Source organism: Canis aureus, chromosome 16 (genome assembly GCF_053574225.1).
Source record: "Canis aureus isolate CA01 chromosome 16, VMU_Caureus_v.1.0, whole genome shotgun sequence".
In the NCBI taxonomy this organism is placed as follows: domain Eukaryota; kingdom Metazoa; phylum Chordata; class Mammalia; order Carnivora; family Canidae; genus Canis; species Canis aureus.
In genome coordinates, this window is record NC_135626.1 from 39,164,241 (window position 1) to 39,188,058 (window position 23,818).

A 23,818-nucleotide genomic window follows, 5' to 3' on the forward strand; every position below is an offset into this window, starting at 1 on the left:
CGCGCGGGGCCGGAGCGGCTGCAGGTGGCTTGGCGGGAGTCGCGGGCCTCGGCTTCCACGAACGGGGTTGCTCCGGGGCCGCCGCCGGAGCCGCCGCGGCCGCTCCCGCAGGTGGTGGTGGTGGTGGTGGTGGTGGTGGTGGTGGTGTTTTCCGGGTTCTTCCTTGCTCGCGCTTTCGGAGCCAGAGCACGAACTCGGGCGAGCCGAGGATGGAGGCGAGGACCACCGGGTTCCTGGAGTTTCCGTTCCCACGCGCGCCCCGCGGGGCTTCCCGCCTCCACGGCCGGGCGATAAACCTTGACCAAGAATGCAGCGCGGGGACCTTTTCGGTTTTCCGCAGCGCGCGGGCGCTGTGATCGCCAGGTTTCTGCGCCGGGGCGCAGAGATGCCAACCCCCTCGGCCAAGGCTGTGCGCCCCTGCGGCGCGGGGGCTGCCGCGGCTCTCTGCCCGGCGCTGCCTGGGCTCATCCCCACCTTCGGCTCAAACTCACCTGACCTTCCGGGTCCTGCTCTGACTCTCACTGTGGTGCCCTCTTGGAACCCCCCCCCCCCCCCAATAGTCCTTCCCCTGAACTCGCACGGTTCTTCGGTGACTTTATTGCACTCTGTGCCCTTTTCCCTACCTACGCTGGTTTACCAGTTAGTGCGCCTTTCCTGGGATATGTCAACACCTGGCCCATGCCGTGGGCCGCTGTGGAGGGACAAGGATCTGTAATTGCTTGAAAACGCTGTTGACATTTAGAGGGACTGATTGAATTCTTGGGCTGCTCTTGGGGGCTTTTAGGTGTGCCAGCAGGGACCAGGGCATCCCCAGAAGTCTGCAAAGCCAGCCACAAGAGAGACATCTTGTCTAATTCTTCTGCTCCCAATATTTTCATACTCATAAATAGCAGTCAGTGAAACTAAAGGGAAAGGTTGAAAGAGAGGTTGTCAAAGGATAATAGGCCTGAGTGATACTTGAGAGAATGTACAGTTGACCCTGGACAGTGGTGGGGGGGATAGAGGGGTGGGTTAGGAATGCTCCCTAGTTGAAAATCCAGCTACAACTTTTGATTTTATTAACTATAATATAATACAAATATAATATAAATATAATCCAGCTATAACTTACCTACTAACCGTCTACTTTTCAGTGGAAGCTTTACGGATAATATAAATGGGCAATGGTTAACTCGTATTTTGTGCCTTATATGTATTATATATTGTACTCTTACAGTAAACCTAACTTTGTCTTAACGGGTTTTTTTTCGTTTTTTTTTTGGGGGGGGGGCATTTCTAGGCCATGCGGTTCCTCTGCAAGTTGTTTCAAGTCGTTGCAAATCTCAAAAAAATTTTTCCCGTGTATTTATTGAAAAAAATCCACGTGTAAGTGGATCGGCACAGTTCAAACCCATGTTGTTCAAGGGTCAACTGTACTTGAAATTGCCTTTTTAATATAAAAGGGTCTGAGACATGTAAAAGATTAACGAAGATACATGAAAGCTTCAGCAAGGATCCCAGTACTGTCTTGCTCTGATCTTGTCTCACTCCTTCAGCCTGGTTTCTTCCCTGCACTTGGGCTTATGGTGGGGCAAGTACGTTGCTGAGGCAAATGCTCTATCCTTGCATCACTTAGGCAGTCCTCCGCAGGTGCTGGATGTTACACTGTAGTGAGAAAGGGGTGGAACAGGAATGGTGGAAAAAGAAAGGAGGGGGATCTGAGTGGAGCAGTAACATTAATACACTTTCCTACCTCCTGGTCTTTACTTAAATGTCAGACCTATTTAAAATTCCCAGTCTCCACTCTCTCCATGGTCTGTGCTTCATCTTTTTTTTTTTTTTATATATATAACTCTTATCACCACCTAATATACTCTATTTGTTATGTATTTATTTTGTTGTCTTTTTTCTTCCCCTCAGAATGAAGGCTTCTTGAAAGTGGGGATATTTCACATCAGAACAGTATATGGTACATCCATGTGCTCAATATTTGCAGAATGAATACATGGTTATCTCATTTTCTCTGCTTGGCTCTTTTTCCACTCCCAGAGATTTGTAAAATTAAGAAAGGAAGAATACAGACAAAATAAAATAGAAAAAAAAAACTGTTCCCTGGTCCTAAAGAAATTAAGGCTGAAGAGAAAAATATTCAGTAAGATAGACTCTGTTTACACTGAGGTGTGTGTGTGTGTTTTCCGCCCAACGCTCAGATATGATCTTGTATATTTTGCAGTATTTATGGGAACCACAGGACAGACTTTTGGAATGGTGGTTATTCCTGGCAAGTATGGGATGCATCATTAATATGACTAAACTATTGTAACTATAAACACTGTTAGGAGCCCTCACAGCAACCTAGTGATAAACCCCAGGGATAGTCTCAGGCCCAAGTAGTCTAGTTTTCTTTCAGGCAGCAAGACCCAGGAACTTGGCCTGCTTTTCTCTCTGACACTTAACTTTTTTGAGGTTCATCTTCCCTCCTACCCCCAAACAGGGGAACCAAAACTAGTAAGTGATTAAGCTGGATTGAAGCCCAGGTCTCTTTGACTTCTTCCCACAGTACTGTGGGAAGAAGCTGAGAAGGGAAATAGGATGAGGGGTAGAAAGAGAACCAAGGCTGGGAAGGAAGAAGGAAAAGGAGAAAATGGAAGAGAATGAGGAAAGCCCTGTAGTCCTTGGATACTTGGGTGGTCTATGAACAGGCCCTAAGGAGGTCTAGAAGCCCTTTAAAATTCACTGCAATTTTTTGTGCTTCCTCTCCCACCTCCCAGTTAGAGGGTTAGCAGTTCAATAGATTTTCAGAGATCTGTGACTCAAAGATTTTGAACCAACCACTGAACCATGCAGTTTGTCTGTAGTATTTTCTAGTGAAGCTATGTTAAATGGATTTTTTCTTCTCTCTCTTTTTTCTCTCTCTCTTTTAAAAGATTTATTTATTTTAGAAAGAGAGAATGAGCAAGAGGGGCAGAGGGAGGAGAATCTCAAGCAGGCTCCGTGCTAAGCCCAGATCCGGAGGCGAGGCTTCATTCTAGGACCCTGAGATCATGACCTGACTTGAAATCAAAAGTTGGATGCTTGGGCAGCCCCGGTGGCTCAGTGGTTTAGTGCCGCCTTCAGACCAGGGCGTGATCCTGGGGACCTGGGATCAAGTCCCATGTTGGGCTCCCTGCATGGAGCCTGCTTCTCCCTCTGCTTGTATCTCCACCTCTCTCTCTCTCTGTGTCTCTCATGAATAAATAAAATCTTAAAAAAAAAAAAAAGTTGAATGCTTAACTGTGCCACCCAGAACCTCTTAAATGCATTTTCCCCCTTAAAATAGGGAAAGGGAGGACAGAGTCCCCTTGCCAAATGGCTTGTAAAAGTCTGATTATAGTCAAAATGGTGAACTAGGTTAATTTTCTCAGCTGTTTCTGTGAAAGCAAAAGTTATGGGTATTCAGTTTTTATTGCTAGAAATAATTGTGCAGGGACGCCTGAGTGGCTCAGCGGTTTAGTGCCTGCCTTCGGCCCAGGGCATGATCCTGGAGACCTGGGATCAAGTCCAACATAGGGCTCCCTGCATGGAACCTGCTCCTCCCTCTGCCTGTGTCTCTGCCTCTCAATAATAAATAAATACAATCTTAAAAAAAATAATTGTGCAATATTGAAGCCCAGTAGATTTCTAGGACAGAGTAATTCAGTGTTTTGTAGAACTTGACATATGATTTGCTTTTACAAACTTCTGTGTTGCCTGCAAAATACATTGAGGATTTGGGATGTGAGCTTTGACATGTAATATGGAAAAGGATGAAAACATGGTGGTCCTGGAGAATCTGGGGGTATGGTCTTATCCACAGACCTTATCTGAGGGTCTAGGGCAAGTGTCATGCAGGCCCAGTCTAAGCCACCTCCTGTTTTTTTTGTTTTTTTTTTAAGATTTTATTTATTCATGAGAGAGAGAGAGAGAGAGAGGCAGAGACACAGGCAGAGGGAGAAGCAGGCTCCATGAAGGGAACCTGACGTGAGACTCGATCCTGGGTCTCCAGGATCACGCCCTGGGCCGAAGGTGGTGCTAAACTGCTGAGCCACCTGGACTGCCCAGCTGCCTCCTGTTTTTATAGTTTATTAGGACACAACCGCGCCCATTTGTTTCCATATCATTTTTAGTTCCTTTCAGCTACAAGGGCAGAGTCATACAGTTCCTACAGGGATCATATGGTCCGGAGAACATAAAATATTTGCTATGTTGGCTTTTACAGAGCAAGTTTGCCAATCTTGGCTTAGGGTCCAAGTGTATAAAAGAAACTGGAAAGGCTTGTACTGATTGCCCATATACCTTACTTTAAAATGTGTATCTGTAGGGTGTCCATCAATATTAGCAATCTGTGTGTCCATGCTGGCCGTAATTTGTAGACAAGCAAATTCTCCTCTGTGCACAAACTTTCCTTTGATTTTATGTGTTGATCATTTGAGTAATGTGTGTGTACATGATATTTAACAAAATCTGATTTTGGCCCATGTCCCATAATAAGTTTTTAGAGAACGTTTTTGTACTTTTAAAACTACAATGGTAGGACATTCAAATTAGGAAAGAATAATTCGTCTGGCAACAATCGAATAATTTGATGTTTTTCTTTACCTGTTGTATTTTGAACTATTATGTAATCACCATCAGCTATGATTATCCTCACAAATTCCCAAAGACAATCTCCATCCAAATGTTGGTACTGTATATTTGAGTAGTGCTTAGTCAAATATTTTCACATGTGTATTATTTCAAACAACTCTGTGATGTAGGCAGGGTAGGAATATTACCAAGGACCACCTTTCCCTTTGTTTTCAAGTGTGAAGTTGAGGATTAGGGACTCAAGTGATTCCTTCCTGGTCTCATGGGGAATAAGTGACAGCGCCCGGGGTGGGATCCTATCATTGTTAGTAACTGAAATTTCTCTTTACTTTCATATATTTGTATTTTGACAGATACAAAAGAGACTGAAGAATACTAATTTCTACTCATCCATAAAATGAGGGTAGAATCTTGTTGCACTGCTGTCAAGAATAGAGATCATGTATGAGTTTGCCGAGGACAGTGCCAGGAGCAGAGTACATGCTTTGCCAATGATGGCTACTATTATTATACTTTTCCCAGGGTTATGGGATTGTTTTGATTCTCTTGATTAGAATATACATTTATTAGAATGTACCATTCTTAACTTTTCTTTTGCCAAAAGAATATAAAAATGGTTATCCCTCCAGGTTACAATTTTTGCTTTATTCCCCAAGTGAGCTAACAATACTAGAAAATTAAACTCAATACAATGTATCAAATTCAAATAAAATGCGGCTTTGGACTTCATGTTTCAGTTTTTTTTTTTTTATTATTATACTGGTATCATCTACTTTGGTAAATTCCTATCCCGATTTAAAATGCCCCAAAGCAAATAAAACTTTTTAAAATAAATTCAAATACTGTATTTTAAAATGTACATCTTATACACACAAGAGCTGCATAGCAGAATTACTTTAACAAGCAGTTACATTCATGATGCCCAGTACTGTTTTTAACACTGCATATAGATTACACTAGATATATTGTTTTATTATGATTACTGTTGCTTAATACAGTGACTTTAGTACAATAGCTTATATGATTGCATTTTTCAAAGCATTAATAAAGTTAGCATAGCATTTAACTAATATTGAATGAAAACACTTATGTACAGGATGTATTTTTTAGGTTGGATGCTTACACAAGAGTAAGCATTTAACATGCTGTCGTATCCTTGACAAAACAAAATAATCCCTTTTGCTAAATAGAATAAGACAGGCTAAAAGGAATTTAAAATAATTGAAAAAGAAAATTTAAAATTTTATATCCCTGTATTATGTTAAAGATTATTTAACATGATTTTCTCCTGGTTAAAATATACACTTTGTTCTATGTGAAATAGAGAAAGAAAGAGATTGCAAAGGCTGTACTAAAATTGCTAACTGAGCTGTAGCCCTTAGATGATATTTTAGCTGGGAAAAAGTATGGTGAGTTGTACTCAACATTTTATTCTGCTTAGAAAAAAAGTGATAGCCTATAAATTTCTAATGTTTTAAAACAGGTATTTATTGTTTAAGGTTTTAAAATAAATAAATATGCCTGTATTAAACAAATTAAGTTGTTTAAAAAACTTTGCAACAATACTTGATTTATTCACAAATATGTTTTCTGTCCATATTTATTACAGTTTGAACAATTTAAAAATGGAAATCCTGCAAATGCTCATCGCTTAGATAACAATACTGTTATCTTAATTCACATAAATGACTGCAAGAAATATTTATAATGCTTTACATAGTATCTTAGCTAATGCTCACATCAACTATTCCAATTAGTCACATTTAACTTTACTGATGAAAAAGTTGCGACGGAGAGATTTAGAGAACTCTATTCTAGGAACCATAGCAACAAGACTTTCATCTTTTGTTTGTGCCACTGGCCTTTTGATTTTTTGTAGAGGATGCAACCTTAAAGTTCTTTGAATAAAGTAACTCTTCTGTAAATCAGATCATGATTACAAAAAGCTTTTGGATTAAGATTAACTTAAATTTATTTAATCATCAAATTAGCCAGGGGTGTTCTATAGTTTGCTTGGAATTGCTCGTGGAAAGTGGCTCTGTTATTTTTCTAAGTATGCAAATGATTGTCTCCAAAAAATTTTTTTTTGGTTATGTGAATTGTGAGTCCTCTTTAAGTTTGTTACAATTGTTTTCTTTTTTAAGTAGAAAAATCTTTTTAGATATAACCAGTCATGGAATAATGATGAATAAGTCAGTGTAATTCTTAATATAATCTAATCATACTTAAACAAATTGTTCTCTTTCCTTAGAATATTCAGACACTGAGTGAAATTTCAAAGACTCAACCAAGCCAAGCTTCAGGCTTAGTTTCTGATAAAATTTCAAGAGAAAAAGAAGACTGTTTGGAGTAAATAAAGTAGAAACCATACTGAATTTCTGGTTTTATTTTGAAGCTCCCCCTCTTCAAAGAATGCATCCATAAATGGATTCAGAGAAATTTTGTCCCTGTTTGTTTTCTGAAGGGACACTCATTGATCATAACATATATACTTAATAACTTACATTTTGGGACAGAGGGTGGTCAGGATTATCCACCTTGGTCTACCCTAATGTCGTTTTCAAATCAAGTAAAATACTGTCTTTGGATTAATTAGCTGTTGATGGAGGTTTGATAGAGGGGATACTGCATGATCTTCTCATGATAAGCCTGACTTCTATATCTGGTAGATTATCCTGCTTAGTCTGTAAACACCCTTCATCAGTGGCTGCTAAATGAAGATCAAATCGAAGAGAAACAGATTTTTTCCTTAATCGAGGGTTATCTTTAAAGAAGGAGCCTTCCCATTCTTTAATAACTTCATCCACTTTCTCTGTCCTGAAATGATAAAATAAACCTTCCATATGAAAAAATATGGATCTATTAAAAATATATAATATGTATTCCATATGAAAAAGAAATCAAGAAATGTGTGTAATTCATAATTGAAACATTTAAAATTATAACTCACAATTTACATTGTGGAATTTATAATTTACACGCTTTAAAAATCACACAGGTATAATTTCCAAGGAATTCTATGGAATTCTCATGTTTTGATTATATTTTTGGAAAAATGGTGAATTAAGGATTGAGTACTCTAATATCCGAGTTTTTGTTTAAATATATTTACTCATGTCAGATTAAAAAAATTGCAGCATATTAAAATTATGTTTGGAAACATGCAAAGATTATTGAGATTACTCAACTGAAGTTAATTTCTTTGCACGTGTTTATTATTATTTCTTAGTCAAAATTATTTTACTTACTGGATAGTGCCACGAGCCTCAGTGCTTTCCTTCACAATATTTCCATTTAGTATTGCCTGTTTGGTCACTGTTTCCACTTTTTCATTCTCATACTTTTGTGGGAGTTTTGTTGAAAAAGATATTTCATTTATAATGGCTGTGAAAATGTTATAGTGAAACATTAAATCACAATGTTGTAGTCCTAGTCCCAGAAAATTTATGTCAAACTATATTCAAATATTGCTTATTTTTGCTACTTTACAGTATTTATTTACAATCTCTATAAATGGCACTTTGCTTTTCAAGTTTGTTTGCTTAATATCAGAAACTCACCTGAAGGTAAAACAAAACCAACTCTACTTGTTGTAGGTTTTTGTTCTTTTTTCTCACCTTGGATACAACCATAATATCTGGAATTGGAAAGAATTATATTAGAGAAGCAATGCTGTATTAGCATATAATTAAATGCTTACCAATAAAAGAATGGATAAAATGTAGTTTATTCATACAATGGAAATATTATTTAGCAGTGAAAATAAATGAACTATGGGTACACTGTGTCTTTATGGATGAATCTCCCAAGTATAACATTGAGTGGGGAAGAAAAGGTAGTTTGTAGCTAATTTTATAAAGGTTAAAATAATATGCAAAACAATTTAGTATTTTGTTTAGGGAAACATATATACATATTAGTATAAAGGAATGTGTAAGACTGATAAGGGTCAAATTCAAGAGCCAGGTTAGACTAAAGGAGAAGGTTGGGGATAGGAGGATATAGTTTAGGTGCCTGGGGTGGGGGTGGGGAGACTTCAACAACACTGTATTTCACTTCTCAGGCTGGGGGAAGTGAGAACATGAAGTTCATGACTTTTTTCTTGATACTTTCTTTTATATCTTAAATATAGCATAATGAAAATTTTACAAATTAAAGAAATATTAAAGACTGCTTTATCAACATCTTGAATGATTACGCATTAAATAAAATCCACACTTATTTTATTTAATAACAAATTAGAGGTGTGTGTGTATGTATATTCACATAGCACTGTTTTAAGCACTTCACAAACTATTTAATCCTTACAGCAATCCTATGAGGTAGGTAATATTATCCCCATTTTATGGATGAAAAAACTGAGGTGCAGAGAGGTTCAGTAACTTGCCTGGTGTCACCTAGCTAGTAAGTGGTAGATTTTGAATTCAATTTGTTTTTCAAAGCTTTAGTAAATGTCAAGACTTATTACAGGTTAAGGTAGTTTCATCTAATTTTTTAGAGGAATTCTGAAGCAAGCAAGAATAAAGTTTTCTTTCTAGGAACATGTAAAATTGGAGGTTGTCCCATGCTCAAAGCCATGTGACATTACAAGTGATTGCAGATTATGAAACTGAATTAGTAAGAATTCTTCTTTTGATATTTCCATACCTTTTGTTATCAGGACATCTGGAAATCTTTTAAATCATGTACTCAGAACTAAATTGCTTTTCGTGGTTGTAATATAATCACATTATTATCATTATCATCATCATCATCATTATTATTATTATTATTAATTTTGGCTTTTGATCTGTGGTAGAAGTGGTCTCTGGGTGGGGGGAGATGTGCATTTTCCAAGCTTTCTTTGTTTCTTTGTTTGTAATATAGGCTTTCTGTGGCCCATAGAAGGAACTGATTAATTTTAGAAGGGATGAATGGCAAGGAAAGTGAGCAAGTTATAAAAGGTCATTCTTGTAGTGACTGAGAATTATTTACATTTCATTCTAGGCTGGAAGCAATCTTTGTCATGGCTAAAGTCCCTGACTTTGGCCATTCTCTTCATAATTTAGGGGGGCTGGAAATAGTTCTCCCACATATTCTTTGCAATGCCTACTAATCCTATATTGTTGTAGGAACCCAGTGAGCACGCCATGGTGATGACGGATGGCTTTTTAGATGTAATTTCTCTGACTGTCTCACCAGAGACCTAAGTGGCTCCGTATTTCTGGTCACTTGCCATCAATGACTGTATATGGAATTAGGTACCTGATTTCTTCCTTTTCTAGGAGGCGGCGATAAGTGGCGATTTCTTGTTCTAGCCTCATCTTTGTGTTGAGAAGCATCTCGTGCTCTTGAAGCTGCTTTTCGATGCCACGCCTTACTTCCTGTAGTTCTTTCTCTAGTCCTTCAATCACGGCCTCTAGGTCTTGCAACTGCATCTGGTAATGTTGCTCGCTGGCATGTAGGGAGTTTTCAAGGCCCCTTTCCTGTTTTATATAGATCTTCATCAGTGAAGGAGTGAAACAAAGTGTGCTTCTGAAATCTGATTGGCAATGGCTTCATTCTATTGTGTTCTCTAAATGTTTGCAATAATGGTATATCACTTATGCAAAAGGTGTTTCCTTAGAACTTTGTTTATGACTCAAGTGAAAACAAGTTATATACAGATGGCTAGAGAACTTAGTATTTCAACAGAATCCTGTGATAATTCTTACAGCAAGGAAAAAAAAAGAATCTGCTGTGTGACTGACTTATTATCACTCTGGTTTATTTGACTTTTTAAAAAATTGGAAATAGAGAACATCAAATGTTAAAGTAGAGCAGACTGCTTAGAAAAGGCATTTGGGGAAAGTGTTTAAATATTTTTTACTATTAGAAGTCTCAGGGGGTGGGGAAGGAAGACTCCCCGCTGCTAGAACTTTGGATAATGACAAAGGCTATGTTCTCTCACAGCAGCAGTTAGAGGACTCCAGGATGAGAAGCAAGGATTCCTTCCTTTTTACAGGCCTGAACTAAATCTTGAATGACCTGATAATAGCCATGGTCATGATGGAGGGAGGGAGGGAGGTAGTTGTGCGGGGGACCAGGGATAGAATTCAGTGGTCTTGCCTTTCAGTTTCTCAGTGTAAGGTAAGGGGCATTATTCCTTTCTCTCTTAATCAACAAATGTCTGGGGACTCAGTGGGCCAGTCGGTTTTGAGATCATTCTCACCACCGCCTGGAGAGATTCAATTTCCACTTGCAGGTGCTGCCACTGGCGCCGAGCTTCTTTGAGTTCTGCTTGCGCTGCCTTTAAAGCCTCTTCGTCTTTGTCCATTTTTTTGCTCATATCTTCTTCTAGCTTTAAGAAAGCCACCAGCAACAAGAACAACAAAAACAAAGACCACTCTTGAAAATGAGACGTTTAAAAGTAATCCTAGAGGGGCGCCTGGGTGGCTCAGTCTGTTAAGCGTCTGCCTTCGCTCAGGTCAGGATCCCAGGGTCCTAGGATTGAGCCCTATGTCAGGCTCCCCGCTGAGCAGGGAGTCTGCTTCTCCCTCTCCCTCTGCCTCTCCCCCAGGCTTGTCCTCTCTCTCTCTCTCTCTCTCTCTAATGAATAAATAAAATCTTTAAAAAATAAAATAAAATAAAAAATAAAAGCAATCCTAGAAACATAGATAGGTGCCTCATCATTTTTTCTTTAAACTGTCAAATTTCAAACATGTGTTTTAGTGCTTGGGGACTAATTGGTCAGGTATGGGAGCAAGTGAATTGCATGCTCAGTTTCAGTGTTCTCACCTATAAAATGAACCTCAGACGTCTCTTCCTACGATGACAGTCTATGAAATGCAGAGAAAAATACATCTATTTTAATGAAAAGTAACAGTTTGTAGGATCTAAGTTTCAGACCTCTGATTCTTCACTTTGTTATTTATGGCATTATTAGGAAGAAGGATTGAAACTCAGCTATTATTTCCCCTCTATGTTTCTTGTAGACTGCTTTGTAAAAGTAGATAAACAGTTCTATATCTTAAACCAATTGATTCTGGGACTGGGTATATGGACAGCGATTAAATACTGCTGGGAAGTATATTATGAATAATTTAAAGAATTAGGTTATCATAGGCATTAGAGGCTCTAAAATAGACTTCCGTAGAAAGAGAACCCACTGTTGATTTACCTTTCGCAAACGATCTTTTTAGAAAGCATGCTAATTTTGGATATCTAGGGAAGTAGCCAAAATTGCATCTTTAAAGATTGTTTTCTACATGCCGTCATATTAAATAACAAGTGGAATATGTTATATTTGGCTTTAAATGTTCTTATGCTGATGTTGAAATCAAATGAAAGTATCTTTTGACAGAATTCTCAACATTTGGCCCCAAAAGCAGCAGGGGCGATGTATGGAATTGATTGCAGTATTTTGAAGCAAAAGTGGCAACTTATTAATGCTTTTATAAAAATGCACCTTGAAATAAAAAATTTTAATTTGATGGTAAAATAGATTTCTTTTTTTAAAGAAAGCACTGCAGTAAATGAAAGTTTACAAATAAAGTTTAGGGCAAGGCATTAAAGAACAAAATTCATACTTTTTTTTTTGGTTTGTTGTATCACTTGTTCCTAGCGGTAAGATGGCAAAGTTAAGCAGCAACACATCGCAGAGCAGCTACAAAAGAGAATATCAAGAATTTAGGAACTAGGAGAGCATAAAACTGCTCGTATCTGCTGGTCTTTTGGATTTTGTTTGGAACTGGCAGCTTGGATTGTGCGGTAGCTAGATTCCGAAGTTGGCCCTCGAAGATCCGCACCTCCCCAGATTCATGTTCTTGTGTGGTCCCCGTCTGTACTAAATCTGGGCAGACTTTGTGTCTTACTTTAGCCAGTGGAATGTGGCAGAAATGCCAGTTTTAGCCCTAAACCTCAGGAAGCCCTGAGAACTTGCACTCCTGTCCTTTGGGAAGCCCTGGGCCAACCTGTTAAGAAGTCTGGATACCCTGCTGGAGAGATCAGTAGAGGCCAGGTGGAGAAAGACCCCGAGGCACAGGGAGAGAGAGCAAAAGACCCAATTGTCTCAGTTGAGCCGGCCTTCCAAAAATCCCCTGCCAAGGCACCAGATGTGTGAGTGAGGCACCTTGGGCATCCCAGGCCAGTTGTGCCCCAAGATGATTACAGTCTCAGCCAGTGTCATGCACAGCAGAAGAATCACTCCCACTGAAGCAGTCAACCCACAGAATCATGAGAGAATGAATGCCATGGTTGTTTTAATTCACTAAATTTTGAGGTAGTTTGTTCTACAACAATAAGTCACAAAAAGCTTATGTTTCTTTATTTTGTAATAATTAATCAGGCTTCCCTAAATTTATTCCAACTGACTTTCTGATTTCTTTGAAAGAAAAAATCCTCTAAAGTAGATATACATTAAAAAGACTCTAAACAAAACTTACTATAGTCTCGCCTTTTCACTTTAACTTACTAATTTTGGCGTTGTGACTTACAAATTAAATAACTTGTATTGCTACTATTGCAAAAAAAATATTGATTTGGTCTATATTTTTCAGAAATTGTTGTCTAGTAATTTTTTGCCTTCTCTTTGCAAGAGGTGAATGAACTATTCCAACACTTAAATATCCCAGTGACTTTGCTTGATCTAGGATACTGCTCATTCTTTGTGAAGGCTGAAAATATTACCTAGAGGTGAAATTTATACTGTTACCAAAATGAATTGCTAATGAAGTAAAGTTTTATGATTTCCTTGAAATATTTTTTCCCCTGTTGGGCATTGTTCTTAAGTTCACTATTTGGGTGCCTAGAATAGAATTTGAACTCAGATACAAAAGTTAAAAAAAAAAAAAAGAACCAAACCAAAAAACACAGACAAAAATCCTTGAATTTTTAAATCTTCTTTCTAAAATATGTTTGTACAGTTATTTAAATGTGTAAGATCTTAATTAATTGCTAAATGTGATTGTCACTTTAAAACAAAGTAAGTCTATGAAATTAGGATTTAGGCTTTATTCAACTTAGCTCTCTCTCTCTTTTTAATGCTTAAATATTTCACGACTTGTATTGGAAATAAACATTTCTCATCTTGTAGCACAAAACAAAAATCTCTAAGTGGAGAGTCCATATCAATTTGGGGAATTTTATTGTCCCAATTTATATCACTGTTTCTGAATGCCACCTTCACATACTTAGATAATTTCTATTTATAACAATCTGGTATAAAACTGGTGACAGAAACCTTTCAGAAATATTTTATCTGTTTTTTTTATCTCTACCAAGTGTGCAAGCTAGTAAATCTTACCCTAAAGCTTGCCATTTTAAAGTCGTTATTTAAACATTTTCTATAAATAACTCTGTAATAATCTTCGAAGGGTATTTGAAATGCTTTCTTCCCGAAGGATGTCTGAAAGAGGTTAGATCGCCCCATTTTATTGCATGTTGGCCCTATGTTTTGTTAACGATAGGAACCTCATCACTGATGTAAAAATCATCAATCGACATTAACCGAATGACCACTGAACGGTATCATCAGAGCATTTTCCCCCTGTGGTCCCAGTCACATCGCAGTAAAACCTAAATTCCTTCCCCAGTAGACGCTGCATCCAAAAGGAAATACTGTACCTCAAAGAGGCCGGGACAGGAATTGGATAGACAGGGATTGTCTCCTTATCCTGGAAGGTGCCTGTCTGTATGAAATCATTACCTGGATCCTTGTTGAGAGCACGGTCTCTATCTGATTTCTGGTGAGGAGCTTTTCATAGTTTGCCCTGATCTCATTGAGTAGCTGGGACAGCTCCATTCTTTTCCCATCCTCCACCTTGGCTAAGTGAACCTTATCGATAGGATGAGTCGCTGCGGCAGAGCTGGTCTGTCTGCGTCGAGCAGACACAGAGCTCCGTGGAGCCTTAAAGACGCAGAGCTCCCTTTCCAGAACCGTGTTGCTAATCAATTAGGCAAATATGCAAACCCTTTTCTCCTACTGTGGTTGGTGGAGTAGATGCGTCGGACTCTCCCTAGGGGAACGGAAAAAGGAAAACATCCTCAGCATTCCTGAATTGGGTCTCTTGTAAAATTGAGCACTTTGGGGGGTGAGGGTGGGGGTGGGGGCAATTTATCATGTGTCTAAAGGAAATGGGGAAGAAGGGGAAGAAAATTGTATTTTGTTTTCCCCAAAGACCCTGCATGGCAATTAATCAGGGCTGAAAACATGATAGCTAAAATTTTCTTTTATAGTTTCTCTTGCCCTTTCGATTATTTAAACAGAAATGCTGTGGTAGGGCATTAGAATATATCGGAAATCTTGAATATTCTGACAGGTTTTGGAAAAAGCTGCCACCAGATGAAGCTGACAATTGTCATTAGCCATGAGACTGATCATATTTCTCTCAAATGCATACATGTGTGGTTCATGGCAGGCAGTTGGCCCCACGACAGTTTGATGTCTTGAGGCCGATACCCAGATGAAGCTATAGCTGTAGGTAAGCGCTAATAAAGTGTGAGAGCTGGGAGTTAACATTTCCAATATTTTAACAAAGTTGAAGAAATACAATCAGATGGTCCATGTCCAGGGGGGATTCACTGAGTAAGATTCACTGTAGGGGTTACTCCTTTGTGAGTAAACATATAGTCAGTGACAATTCATACCTGTAAATAGAACAAGTGTGCCGCTCTTCTAACTTTAAGAAGTGCCTTTATATCTATCATTTTATCTGAACTTCATGATCCCTGTCACTTTGTAATCTGAAAAGGTGACAAGCCTGAGATGGGAAGGATTGAGGTATCTTGCCCAAGGTCATAGGGCAATGTCATGGCATCTCTGAGACTAGAACTGTGTGACCTCTTTGTTGTGTTCCATATATTGCCCCATCTGCCTCTGCATTCTCTCTCTCCTCACCTAAATTCCTTGTTTACTCTGGCCAGCCAGCTGGCCAGTCACACATTAGAAATGACTGAAATATTTTTGAGAATAGACCTATTGTCATTGTTATTTGTAGAGTGGCTTGGCTGGAGTTGTATCCAAAGAGTAGTTCAGGAAATAATCAATCCTTGGCTCCAGCATTCACAGGGCCTTTGAATGTGCATTGTGTTTTTTTAATTTCCGAATTAACTCACTGCTGGCTAGGCCAGTTTGTGCTTGGACATTCCTACTGTCCCTTGTAAACAAAGCTGGCCATCTATTGACCCTGCTGAGAGAGAGGGGTTCTGGTCATTCCTGTCCTCTGTTTAGCCTGACCTATGACCTCTTTCACCCTTCCCATCAGCCACAAATGATTGATCTAGAGATGGACACTGGGCCAAAGGATGGCCAGTCTATGGGGCAGAGACCTATGAGGTAGTCTGATATAAAAGCTCTGGCTAAAGAGAGTCAATTATGATTTTTTAAAAAAGATTTTTATTTACTTATTCGTGAGAGACACACAGGGAGAGGCAGAGACATAGGCAGAGGGAGAAGCTCCCCTGTAGGGAGCCTGATGCAGGACTTGATTCCAGGACCCCAGGATCAAGCCCTGAGCCAAAGGTAGATGCTCAACCACTGACCCACCAAGGCACCCCAAGAGTCACTTATGATTATCTAGACCAAACTGATAATCTTTCTTGGTAATTGAGAGTGAGAAATACGAAAAGAATCAGGCACTTGGTAGTGGGAAGACAAGCAAGAAAGTAATGAATTGCAATCATTACTTTATGTACCTCCTGCTAATCTCTGTGGAAATACAGAAACTGAATTAGATTCCACAGAGGGGCTGGTCTTGGCAATCTGCATTTTAAACAGGACTCCCAGATATTTCTTATGTACCCTAAAGCAGTGCTTTCCAATAGAAATATAAGGCAAGCCACAAATGCAAACCACATATGGAATTTTAAACTTTCTAGTAGCCAAATCAAGAGAGATAAACAGAAACAAATGAAATGAATTTTAATATTATGTTTTCTTTAACCTGATATAGCCAAGTGATAATTATTTCAATTTGTAATCAATCTAAAATATTAATGAGACATTTTACACTCTATTTTTATTTTTTTTAATTGGAGTTCAATTTGCCAACATATAGCATATCACCCAGTGCTCATCCCGTCAAGTGCTCCCCTCAGTGCCTGCCACCCAGTTACCCCGTCCCCCCACCCACCTCCCCTTCCACTACCCCTTGTTCGTTTCCCAGAGTTAGGAGTCTCTCATGAGCTGTCACCCTCACTGATATTTCCCACTGATTTTCTCTCCTTTCCCCTTTATTCCCTTTCACTATTTTTTACACTCTTTATTTTTGATGTTATCTTTGAAAGCCACTGTATATGTTAATAGCCCATCTCAATTTGGACCAACCACATTTCAAGAGCTCGATCGCTGCATGGGTAATGCTATTGTGTTGAACAGTACAGCTCTAGTAGTTGGTTTCTACTGCCTCACACTAATGAGAGTTCCATGCCTGCAGCACTCTACATGAATCTTAGGTTAAAGGAAATAGTGCTAGATTTGGGTGGGGGGTGGGAGGCAGGCGTGGGGAAGAGGGAGGGAGACCAAAGTAGTATTTAGGAATGTATTCTACAGGGACACCTGGGTGGCTCAGCAGTTGGCCTCTGCCTTCTGCACAGGGCGTGATCCCGGGATCCAGGATCGAGTCCTACATCAGGCTCCTTGCAGGTAGCCTGCTTCTCTTTCTGCCTATGTCTCGCCTCTCTCTGTGTCTCTCATAAATAAATAAAATATTTAAAATAAGAAAGAAATGTATTTTACAATAGAAAATTGCAGGTTTTGTGTAATTTTCAGTACATTAACGATAGTTAAACCCTTTTCTCTAATGCTTTGAAAATCATAACAGAATGCAAATAAGCAAAGGTGTCACAGGGACCAGCTTGAGTCTGCTCTAGTTATCAGGAGTAAATCATTTGACAATGCTGCACTTTATTAATAGGAACTCATTAGTTATAATACATTTCACAATTGCCAAAATGCTGTGGTTGAGGACCCTGGTTCTAGGGATATTCATGACAGTGAGCCCCCAAGAACCTTGGGAATTAAAATCCAGGACTGAAGGCCATTCATTCAGTCATTTGGTTATTGGATGGCTACTGTTTGCAAGAAGTGTGCTAGGCACAGAGAAGTTCTGAAGAGGAGAGGTGACCTCTTGGGACATGTGGTGGAGAAAAGATGGAGAAGGTATTATGGAGGAAATGGTAAAAAAAAAAAAAGGGGGGGGGGGTCAGGGCCAGCTTGTGGAAAAACAGGTGATAACGGCTGGGTTTTATTTGGCAAGTAAGTAATGGAGAGTCATTGCTGGTTTATGAAAGAAGTCACATGGTCGGATTAATTTGGAAATAGCGCAAAAGATTTCAGAGTAGGGACACCAATTAGAGAAGCTGTATTAATGAAAAAGAACATAAAGCTACTTCTGAGGTTCAGGGTGAGAGATTCTAGGATACTGAATTTCAGAACAGCTGTAGGAATAGAGCAGGGGAAGCAGGCATGACCTCCAGAGCTTTTTAGCAAAGGGCAGCTGTTTATAAAGGGAAGGGGAGGCCGGGACAGAGGTGACTCAGGCTTGTACTCTCTGTACCTAGAACACCTGTGATCCTGTGATCAGAAACAAGGAAGACAGGAGGATAATCAGATTAAATTCAATCTGGATCCTTAAAGCATCAGGGTGTAGTGGGAAAAGACCAGGGATCAAGCCTCTGCCTGCCAATTACTAGCAAGGTGAGCTTGGGTAAAATACTGATGCTCTTTGAACTTAAAGGACCTCATCTGTGAATTGAGATTAATGATACACTTCTCACGTTACTACCACAGCTGCTGACATTGGTAGATACTGTTATCATCATTCTCAGTATACAGATTAAGACACTGACATACAATCAAGTGCTGAGGCAAGATCAAAGCCAGGCAGTCTGACTCCAGAGCCTACCCTCTATAGCACAACTGCTAATTTTTTAGTAAATCAAAAATAAAACACTGGCACTTAATAGAGGTCTTTAAATCCTTGCTACTTAAGAGTGAGAACTGGTTAGAAATCTAGGCTCTCAGGCCATACCCCAACCTCCCAGATCAGAATCTGTGTTTTATGGAGATCTCTACTTGATTTGTGTGCACGCTGAAGTTTGAGAAGTTCTGCTTTAAAATCATTGGTTCTCAGACTTGCTGCGCAGTGAACGCACCTGGGGAACTTTATGAAATAGTGATGCTTCATCCGCCTCGGAGATTCTGATTTATTAGCTCAGCATGTTTTGCCTGGACGTCAGCATCTTTAAAACTCCCCAGGTGGCAAAGTTTGACGATTATAGCAATAAATGTTGTAAATGTTTCCTTCTACTCATTCCCCTCTCCTGCTTCACTGAAGGAGATGGGTTGTTAGTACAGGTATCTGAAGTAAGACTCTAGAAGTTTAACAATGGCAGGGCCCGTATTCACGCCGTAGTTGGTACAAATTTGAGTCAGGTAGATAAGACATATGCATTGTTTATTTTTCTATAATGGATTAATCTTTACTTTGAGCTCCCATTCTGTAGAGGATGTGTGATTAAATCTCCCCGATTGGGTTTCCCGCCTTTTCTTCAAAACAGTTACATCTAAGTTTTGGGGAACCTAAGGTTCCCTCTTAGGGGGTGAGGATTGTCCTTGATGTCATCTGTCCAAGTCTGTGTTTACTATGTCAGTCATTATTCTTTCCATTTGTCCCATTCAAGTTGTTGGGGGAACAATTAAAATCTCCCAACCCAGAAATCCTCTCTACAAAGGTAGTGGAGAAAGAGAACACTTTAAAAAAAAAAAAAAGATTTTATTTATTCATTCATGAGAGACACAGAGAGAGACAGAGAGGCAGAGACACAGGCAGAGGGAGAAGCAGGCTCCATGCAGGGATCCTGACGTGGGACTCAATCCCGGGTCTCCAGGATCACGCCCTGGGCTGAAGACAGGCGTTAAACTGCTGAGCCACCCAGGGATCCCCGAAAAAGAACACTTTTATCATTGAATACACATTAAACCAGAATGTGATGCATAGCACAGGTAACCCACTAAGAGATGGCAAAAACAGAAAGAAATCTCACCCTTTTATGTAGCCAATCAGATACAACCCAGGCATCCCTGTTCTCAAGATAAGGAATAACTAGTTCTCTCGATCGGGGGAGACATCACACTTGACAGCACCATTTGTCACACACAGTTCATCTGGTCATTTGGTGACTTTACCTGATTATTGTGGTGACCATCTGTGTTCACTAAGAGGCTTCATATAAGGAAAAATACACTTGCTTATAACAGGATGTCATTTTGAGGCTCCTACCTCCCCACAGAAACAGATAGGGCTGCTGTGTTCCTTGGATGTTTCCCATCCGAAGATAGGATTCCCAGGTCCACCCAGACGTTCCAGGGGACCTGGGTAGCTCAATGGTTGAACGTCTGCCTTTGGCTTAGGGGGTGATCCCCGGGTCCTGGGATTGGGTCCCTGCATCGGGCTCCCTGCATGGAGCTCTCTGCATGGAGCCTGCTTCTCCCTCTGCCTATGTCTCTGCTTCTCTCTGTGTGTCTCTCATGAATAAATAGATAAAATCTTAAAAAAAAAAAATTCCAGCTTGTAAAGCTGATCAAGGGCCTATTTAGCTTTCAAAAAGATTTACTTATATTTCAAAGGAGACAGGTAATGTATTCGCAATGACAAGGTTTCTAAAGTAAATGGTCTGAGAGACTGGGAGTGTGTGTGCTCTTCTCCTATTTTCAACAGGGAGAATGAAGCCTCTCCTTTCTAATATGTATTTGTCCTCACTGCATCCAGCTGCTCTCTTCCATACTTGTATGAGCCTGAGGGCATGGGGACCATTCTGCTGCTGCTGGGTGCCGGGTGCATGGAAAGTAGCAGGTAGATTGTGGCTCCGTCTGCCCAGATACACTGCTCCACCAAAACTTATTTATCTGGCCCTTATCCCTTTCCTGGGGCCACAGTCCAAGAAGCAGGGCGCAGTGTTCCTTTTTTTTTTTTTTTTTTTAAAGATTTTATTTATTTATTTATTCATAAGAGACACAGGCAGAGGGAGAAGCAGGCTCCATGCAGAGAGCCCGATGTGGGACTCCATTTCGGAACTCCGGGATCACACCCTGAGCCAAAGGCGACGCTCAACTGCTGAGCCACCCAGGCATCCCAGGGCACAGTGTTCCTAAGCTGTCAGGTTCCCAGCTGACCTCGAATTTTGCTGCTTTGCAGGGGCTCTGACTCTGAAGCAAGGCCTGGGGCTCCTCTGTCTGGGGCCCACAGCAGCTCATCTCTTCTCTCCTCTCTTCTCTTTCCCTTTGGTCCGGAGAAGCTCCTCTCTTCTTGAGAGTTCTAGTTTAGAATATAAGTTCCAAGATCTGCCTGCCTGGTCATGAGTCCATCTAGCTCTGCGCCTGGCCCAGCAGAAATGTGTGTAGAATGGACGATGTTTCGTCTGTACCTTTTGTCTGGGCCCTGAGACCTCTTCAATCTAAGACTAAGTAAGGGCTTTGTTCACTCTCCCTAGAGGCAATGAGCAGAGTCATTTATTTGCTCCAAGGAGATGGGGGCTGGGCTAGTGATAAACTAGCAGGAGACCGGTAAGTGGTTTGAGAAGATTATACTCCTCACGTTTTTAGTGTTTGTAAATCCACTAAATCAGGCATGCACCCACCTACCATCTTGGTGATTTTTACTGGGTCAGAGGATGAGATTTGCACTAACCTTTGTGGGAAATAACATCTCTTTTGACCTGTTTCTATTAAGATTGGATTTTTGCTTTAAGGAAGAAAAAAATATTGAAAAGAAAGTAATGGGCAAATTTATTTTTATGTTTTGCACTTGGGCATATATGTATGTGCCTTTTGTGTAATGCATTTGGGCCTCTTTTATTTTTTATTTTTAAAGATTTCATTTATTTATTCATGAGAAACATAGACTAGGCAGAAGAGAAGTGGGCTCCCTGTGGGGAGCCTGATGTGGGACTTCATCCTAGGACCCTGGGATCATGACCTGAGCTGAAAGCAAACGCTTAACTGACTGAGCCATCCAGGTGCTGTGGGCTTCCTTTAAAGTACCTAATTTTGTTGTATACAAGAGTCACAAATCTTAGTCCATTTAATGTTTTGTCCTATGCATCATTGAGATCAAGTTTTATTATGACAAGCATGCCAGATAGAATTGACATCAAAACAAGTTATATTAAATGGATTTCTTCTTTCTTGTAAATATGAATCTCTTTTCTTTAGACAGACATATCAGTCTGTCTTTTAATTTGGAGAATCTTTTAATTTGGGGGATAATCCCATAGAGCTGGGGTATTATTTTATTTATTAAGCATAATTTCTTCAGCAGCTGAAGATCCTGTGTTTCTTTTTTTCATCCATCATGCATTTTAATAAGATTATAGATCCATAATTAGCTGGCAGACAAAGATGTATTTTTTGTGTGTGCTTGTCAAAAATTGTGTTAAGTGATAGGCCTTGTCCCCTTTGTGTTATATTGCTGGTTTTTCTAACCATAGGAACATGCCTCCACATGATATGGCTTAATCTTGTTTCATGTGTCAGTTAAGAATGTAATTAGACAAAGATTTGTGTTGGAATATACCTGTCAGCATTTTTCAGCATGTTTCAAGGTGCATGTGCAATGTGTATGGATAGGCAACATGTCCTGCACATACATTTCATATGGAGTGAATAAGCAGGCTGTCATACAAATACAGGCCTGCCTTTGGCAGTACTCAATTCATTCTTTGCTGCTGGAACCCACGACTGAAGAGCAAGGCCATTTCTCCTAGCAAGGACTCTACCTTTGGAGCCTGATTCCTCTGGTATCTTATCACGGTGCTTCCTCTTCCTGCTTTGTTCACTGCAGCCCAACACAGATGTTTCATGCTCAAAAATGAGCACCACCAGGGTGTGAGGGTAATTTAAGATCCCAATTATATAGAGTTTCGATGTATTGCAGTTACCACTCATGTTTTATTGTTAGCTTTGCAGATGTAAAGCACTAAGCACAACTATTCAGGAAATTCAATTTCCTTTTCCCCCATCTTCTTTTCCTCTGGAGGTGCCTTCATTAAGTTCCAACCTTTGAAGGTATAGATTTATTTATTTATTTATTTATTTATTTATTTATTTATTTATTTATATTTGAGAGAGAGAGAGCACAAGTGTGAGAGGCAGAGGGAGAGAATCTCATGCACACTCCCTGCTGAGTGTGGAGCCTGATGTGAGGTTCAATCTCACAACCTTGAGATCACGACCTGAGCTGAAACCAAAGTCAGATGCTCAACAGACTGAGCCACCCCAGCTCCCCAGGGATATAGTTCTTAAGCTGAAACTGTGCACCTGTCTGCTGGTCCCTCCTGAGCTACAATATTTGCCTTTCTTTTCTGGTCACTGGGACACAGGTCTTTGCTGGGCCCCGAGTACAACTTCCTTACCAATTGGACAGGTGTTCCCTTAGCTTCCCTTTTTGTCTTTGAAATACTGACTTTTCTAAACTCCCTTTCTCTCACTGATGACATTGGCCCTGTTGTCTTCTAATAAATGTTCTGGATATTCTCCTTTTAGTTATTTTCCCTTCGTCTTGGTTTATTCTAGATAATTGAGTCCCTTGCACTGGGATCCATCCTTTCTCGGATATTATCTCTGTTATCTTCTTTTTCTCTCTCTTTAAATTTTCAAAATTTTGTTTAGCAGTTTTTTACTTAGGTCCATCTCACAGGTTTTCCACCCTACTCAGCAGTTTCTAGCATCCTGACAGGTGTTCCCCACAGTTTCCTAAAGGCATCCCCTGATTCTGTTTGACTCTTTCTCTGAATGCAGCTCTGAATTTTCTTCTCTGTAGCTTGGTCTGTATTTCTTTTTATTGTATTCTGTGACTAGTGTTTGATGTGATTGTGATGGTTGATAAGGCATGTGTGTTTATTTATCCAAGGGCTCTTTTACTTTTTGTTGAACTTATTTTGAGGTAATTGTAGATTCAGTTGGCAGAAATAGTACAGGGAAATCTCAGTATGTAAGATTTTCCTGGTGATACTTAGAAAACTATAGGACAGTATTGCAACCAGGATATGGACATTATACAGTCAAGAATCAGAATACTTCCATTGCCACCAAGTTTCCTCTGGTTGTCTGGGCCCTTTCCTGAATGGTGGCTCTGCTTGCCATGCTGGGTACCGTGAGGGATGAAGAAAGGAAGCAGGTATGGATCCTGCCCAAATGGCTTCAGTTCAAGATTGGAAAATGGGAGGTGCTGCAGAAAGGCACCTCCAAGGCGAGGGTGATGACTTTTTGTTCAGGGGA

At 39.9% G+C, this 23,818-nt stretch overlaps 1 protein-coding gene across 7 annotated transcripts; it reads right to left on the bottom strand.

Annotated features, from left to right (window-relative positions):
- Positions 1-5,315: 5,315 nt before the first annotated feature.
- Positions 5,316-14,462, bottom strand: KRT222 (keratin 222). Of its 7 annotated transcripts, none has more exons than XM_077853152.1 (8): positions 14,249-14,404; positions 12,132-12,208; positions 11,341-11,381; positions 10,775-10,899; positions 9,829-10,049; positions 8,145-8,221; positions 7,833-7,968; positions 5,316-7,401 (listed from the first exon to the last, which is right to left on the bottom strand). In XM_077853152.1, the coding sequence occupies exons 4-8, from the start codon at positions 10,889-10,891 to the stop codon at positions 7,173-7,175; spliced, it is 780 nt and encodes a 259-aa protein (XP_077709278.1). In that variant the 5' UTR covers positions 10,892-10,899; positions 11,341-11,381; positions 12,132-12,208; positions 14,249-14,404; the 3' UTR covers positions 5,316-7,172. The 7 variants fall into 7 exon arrangements, with proteins under 7 accessions (XP_077709278.1, XP_077709277.1, XP_077709280.1 ...); XM_077853151.1 differs by having other exon boundaries at positions 10,775-10,903; XM_077853154.1 differs by lacking the exon at positions 14,249-14,404 and adding an exon at positions 14,167-14,183 and having other exon boundaries at positions 10,775-10,903.
- Between the last annotated feature and the right edge of the window lie 9,356 nt (positions 14,463-23,818).

Excerpts from the sequence above, each read along its gene's own strand:
- KRT222 (XM_077853150.1), bottom strand. The coding sequence starts at position 14,344 with ATGGAGCTGTCCCAGCTACTCAATGAGATCAGGGCAAACTATGAAAAG. Across the intron at positions 10,904-14,248 it reads TGCTCTCAACAAGGATCCAG|CTAGAAGAAGATATGAGCAA; the intron begins GTAATGATTTCA and ends GCTTTCTTAAAG. Across the intron at positions 10,050-10,774 it reads TTGAATCTCTCCAGGCGGTG|GAAAGGGGCCTTGAAAACTC; the intron begins GTGAGAATGATC and ends TATATAAAACAG.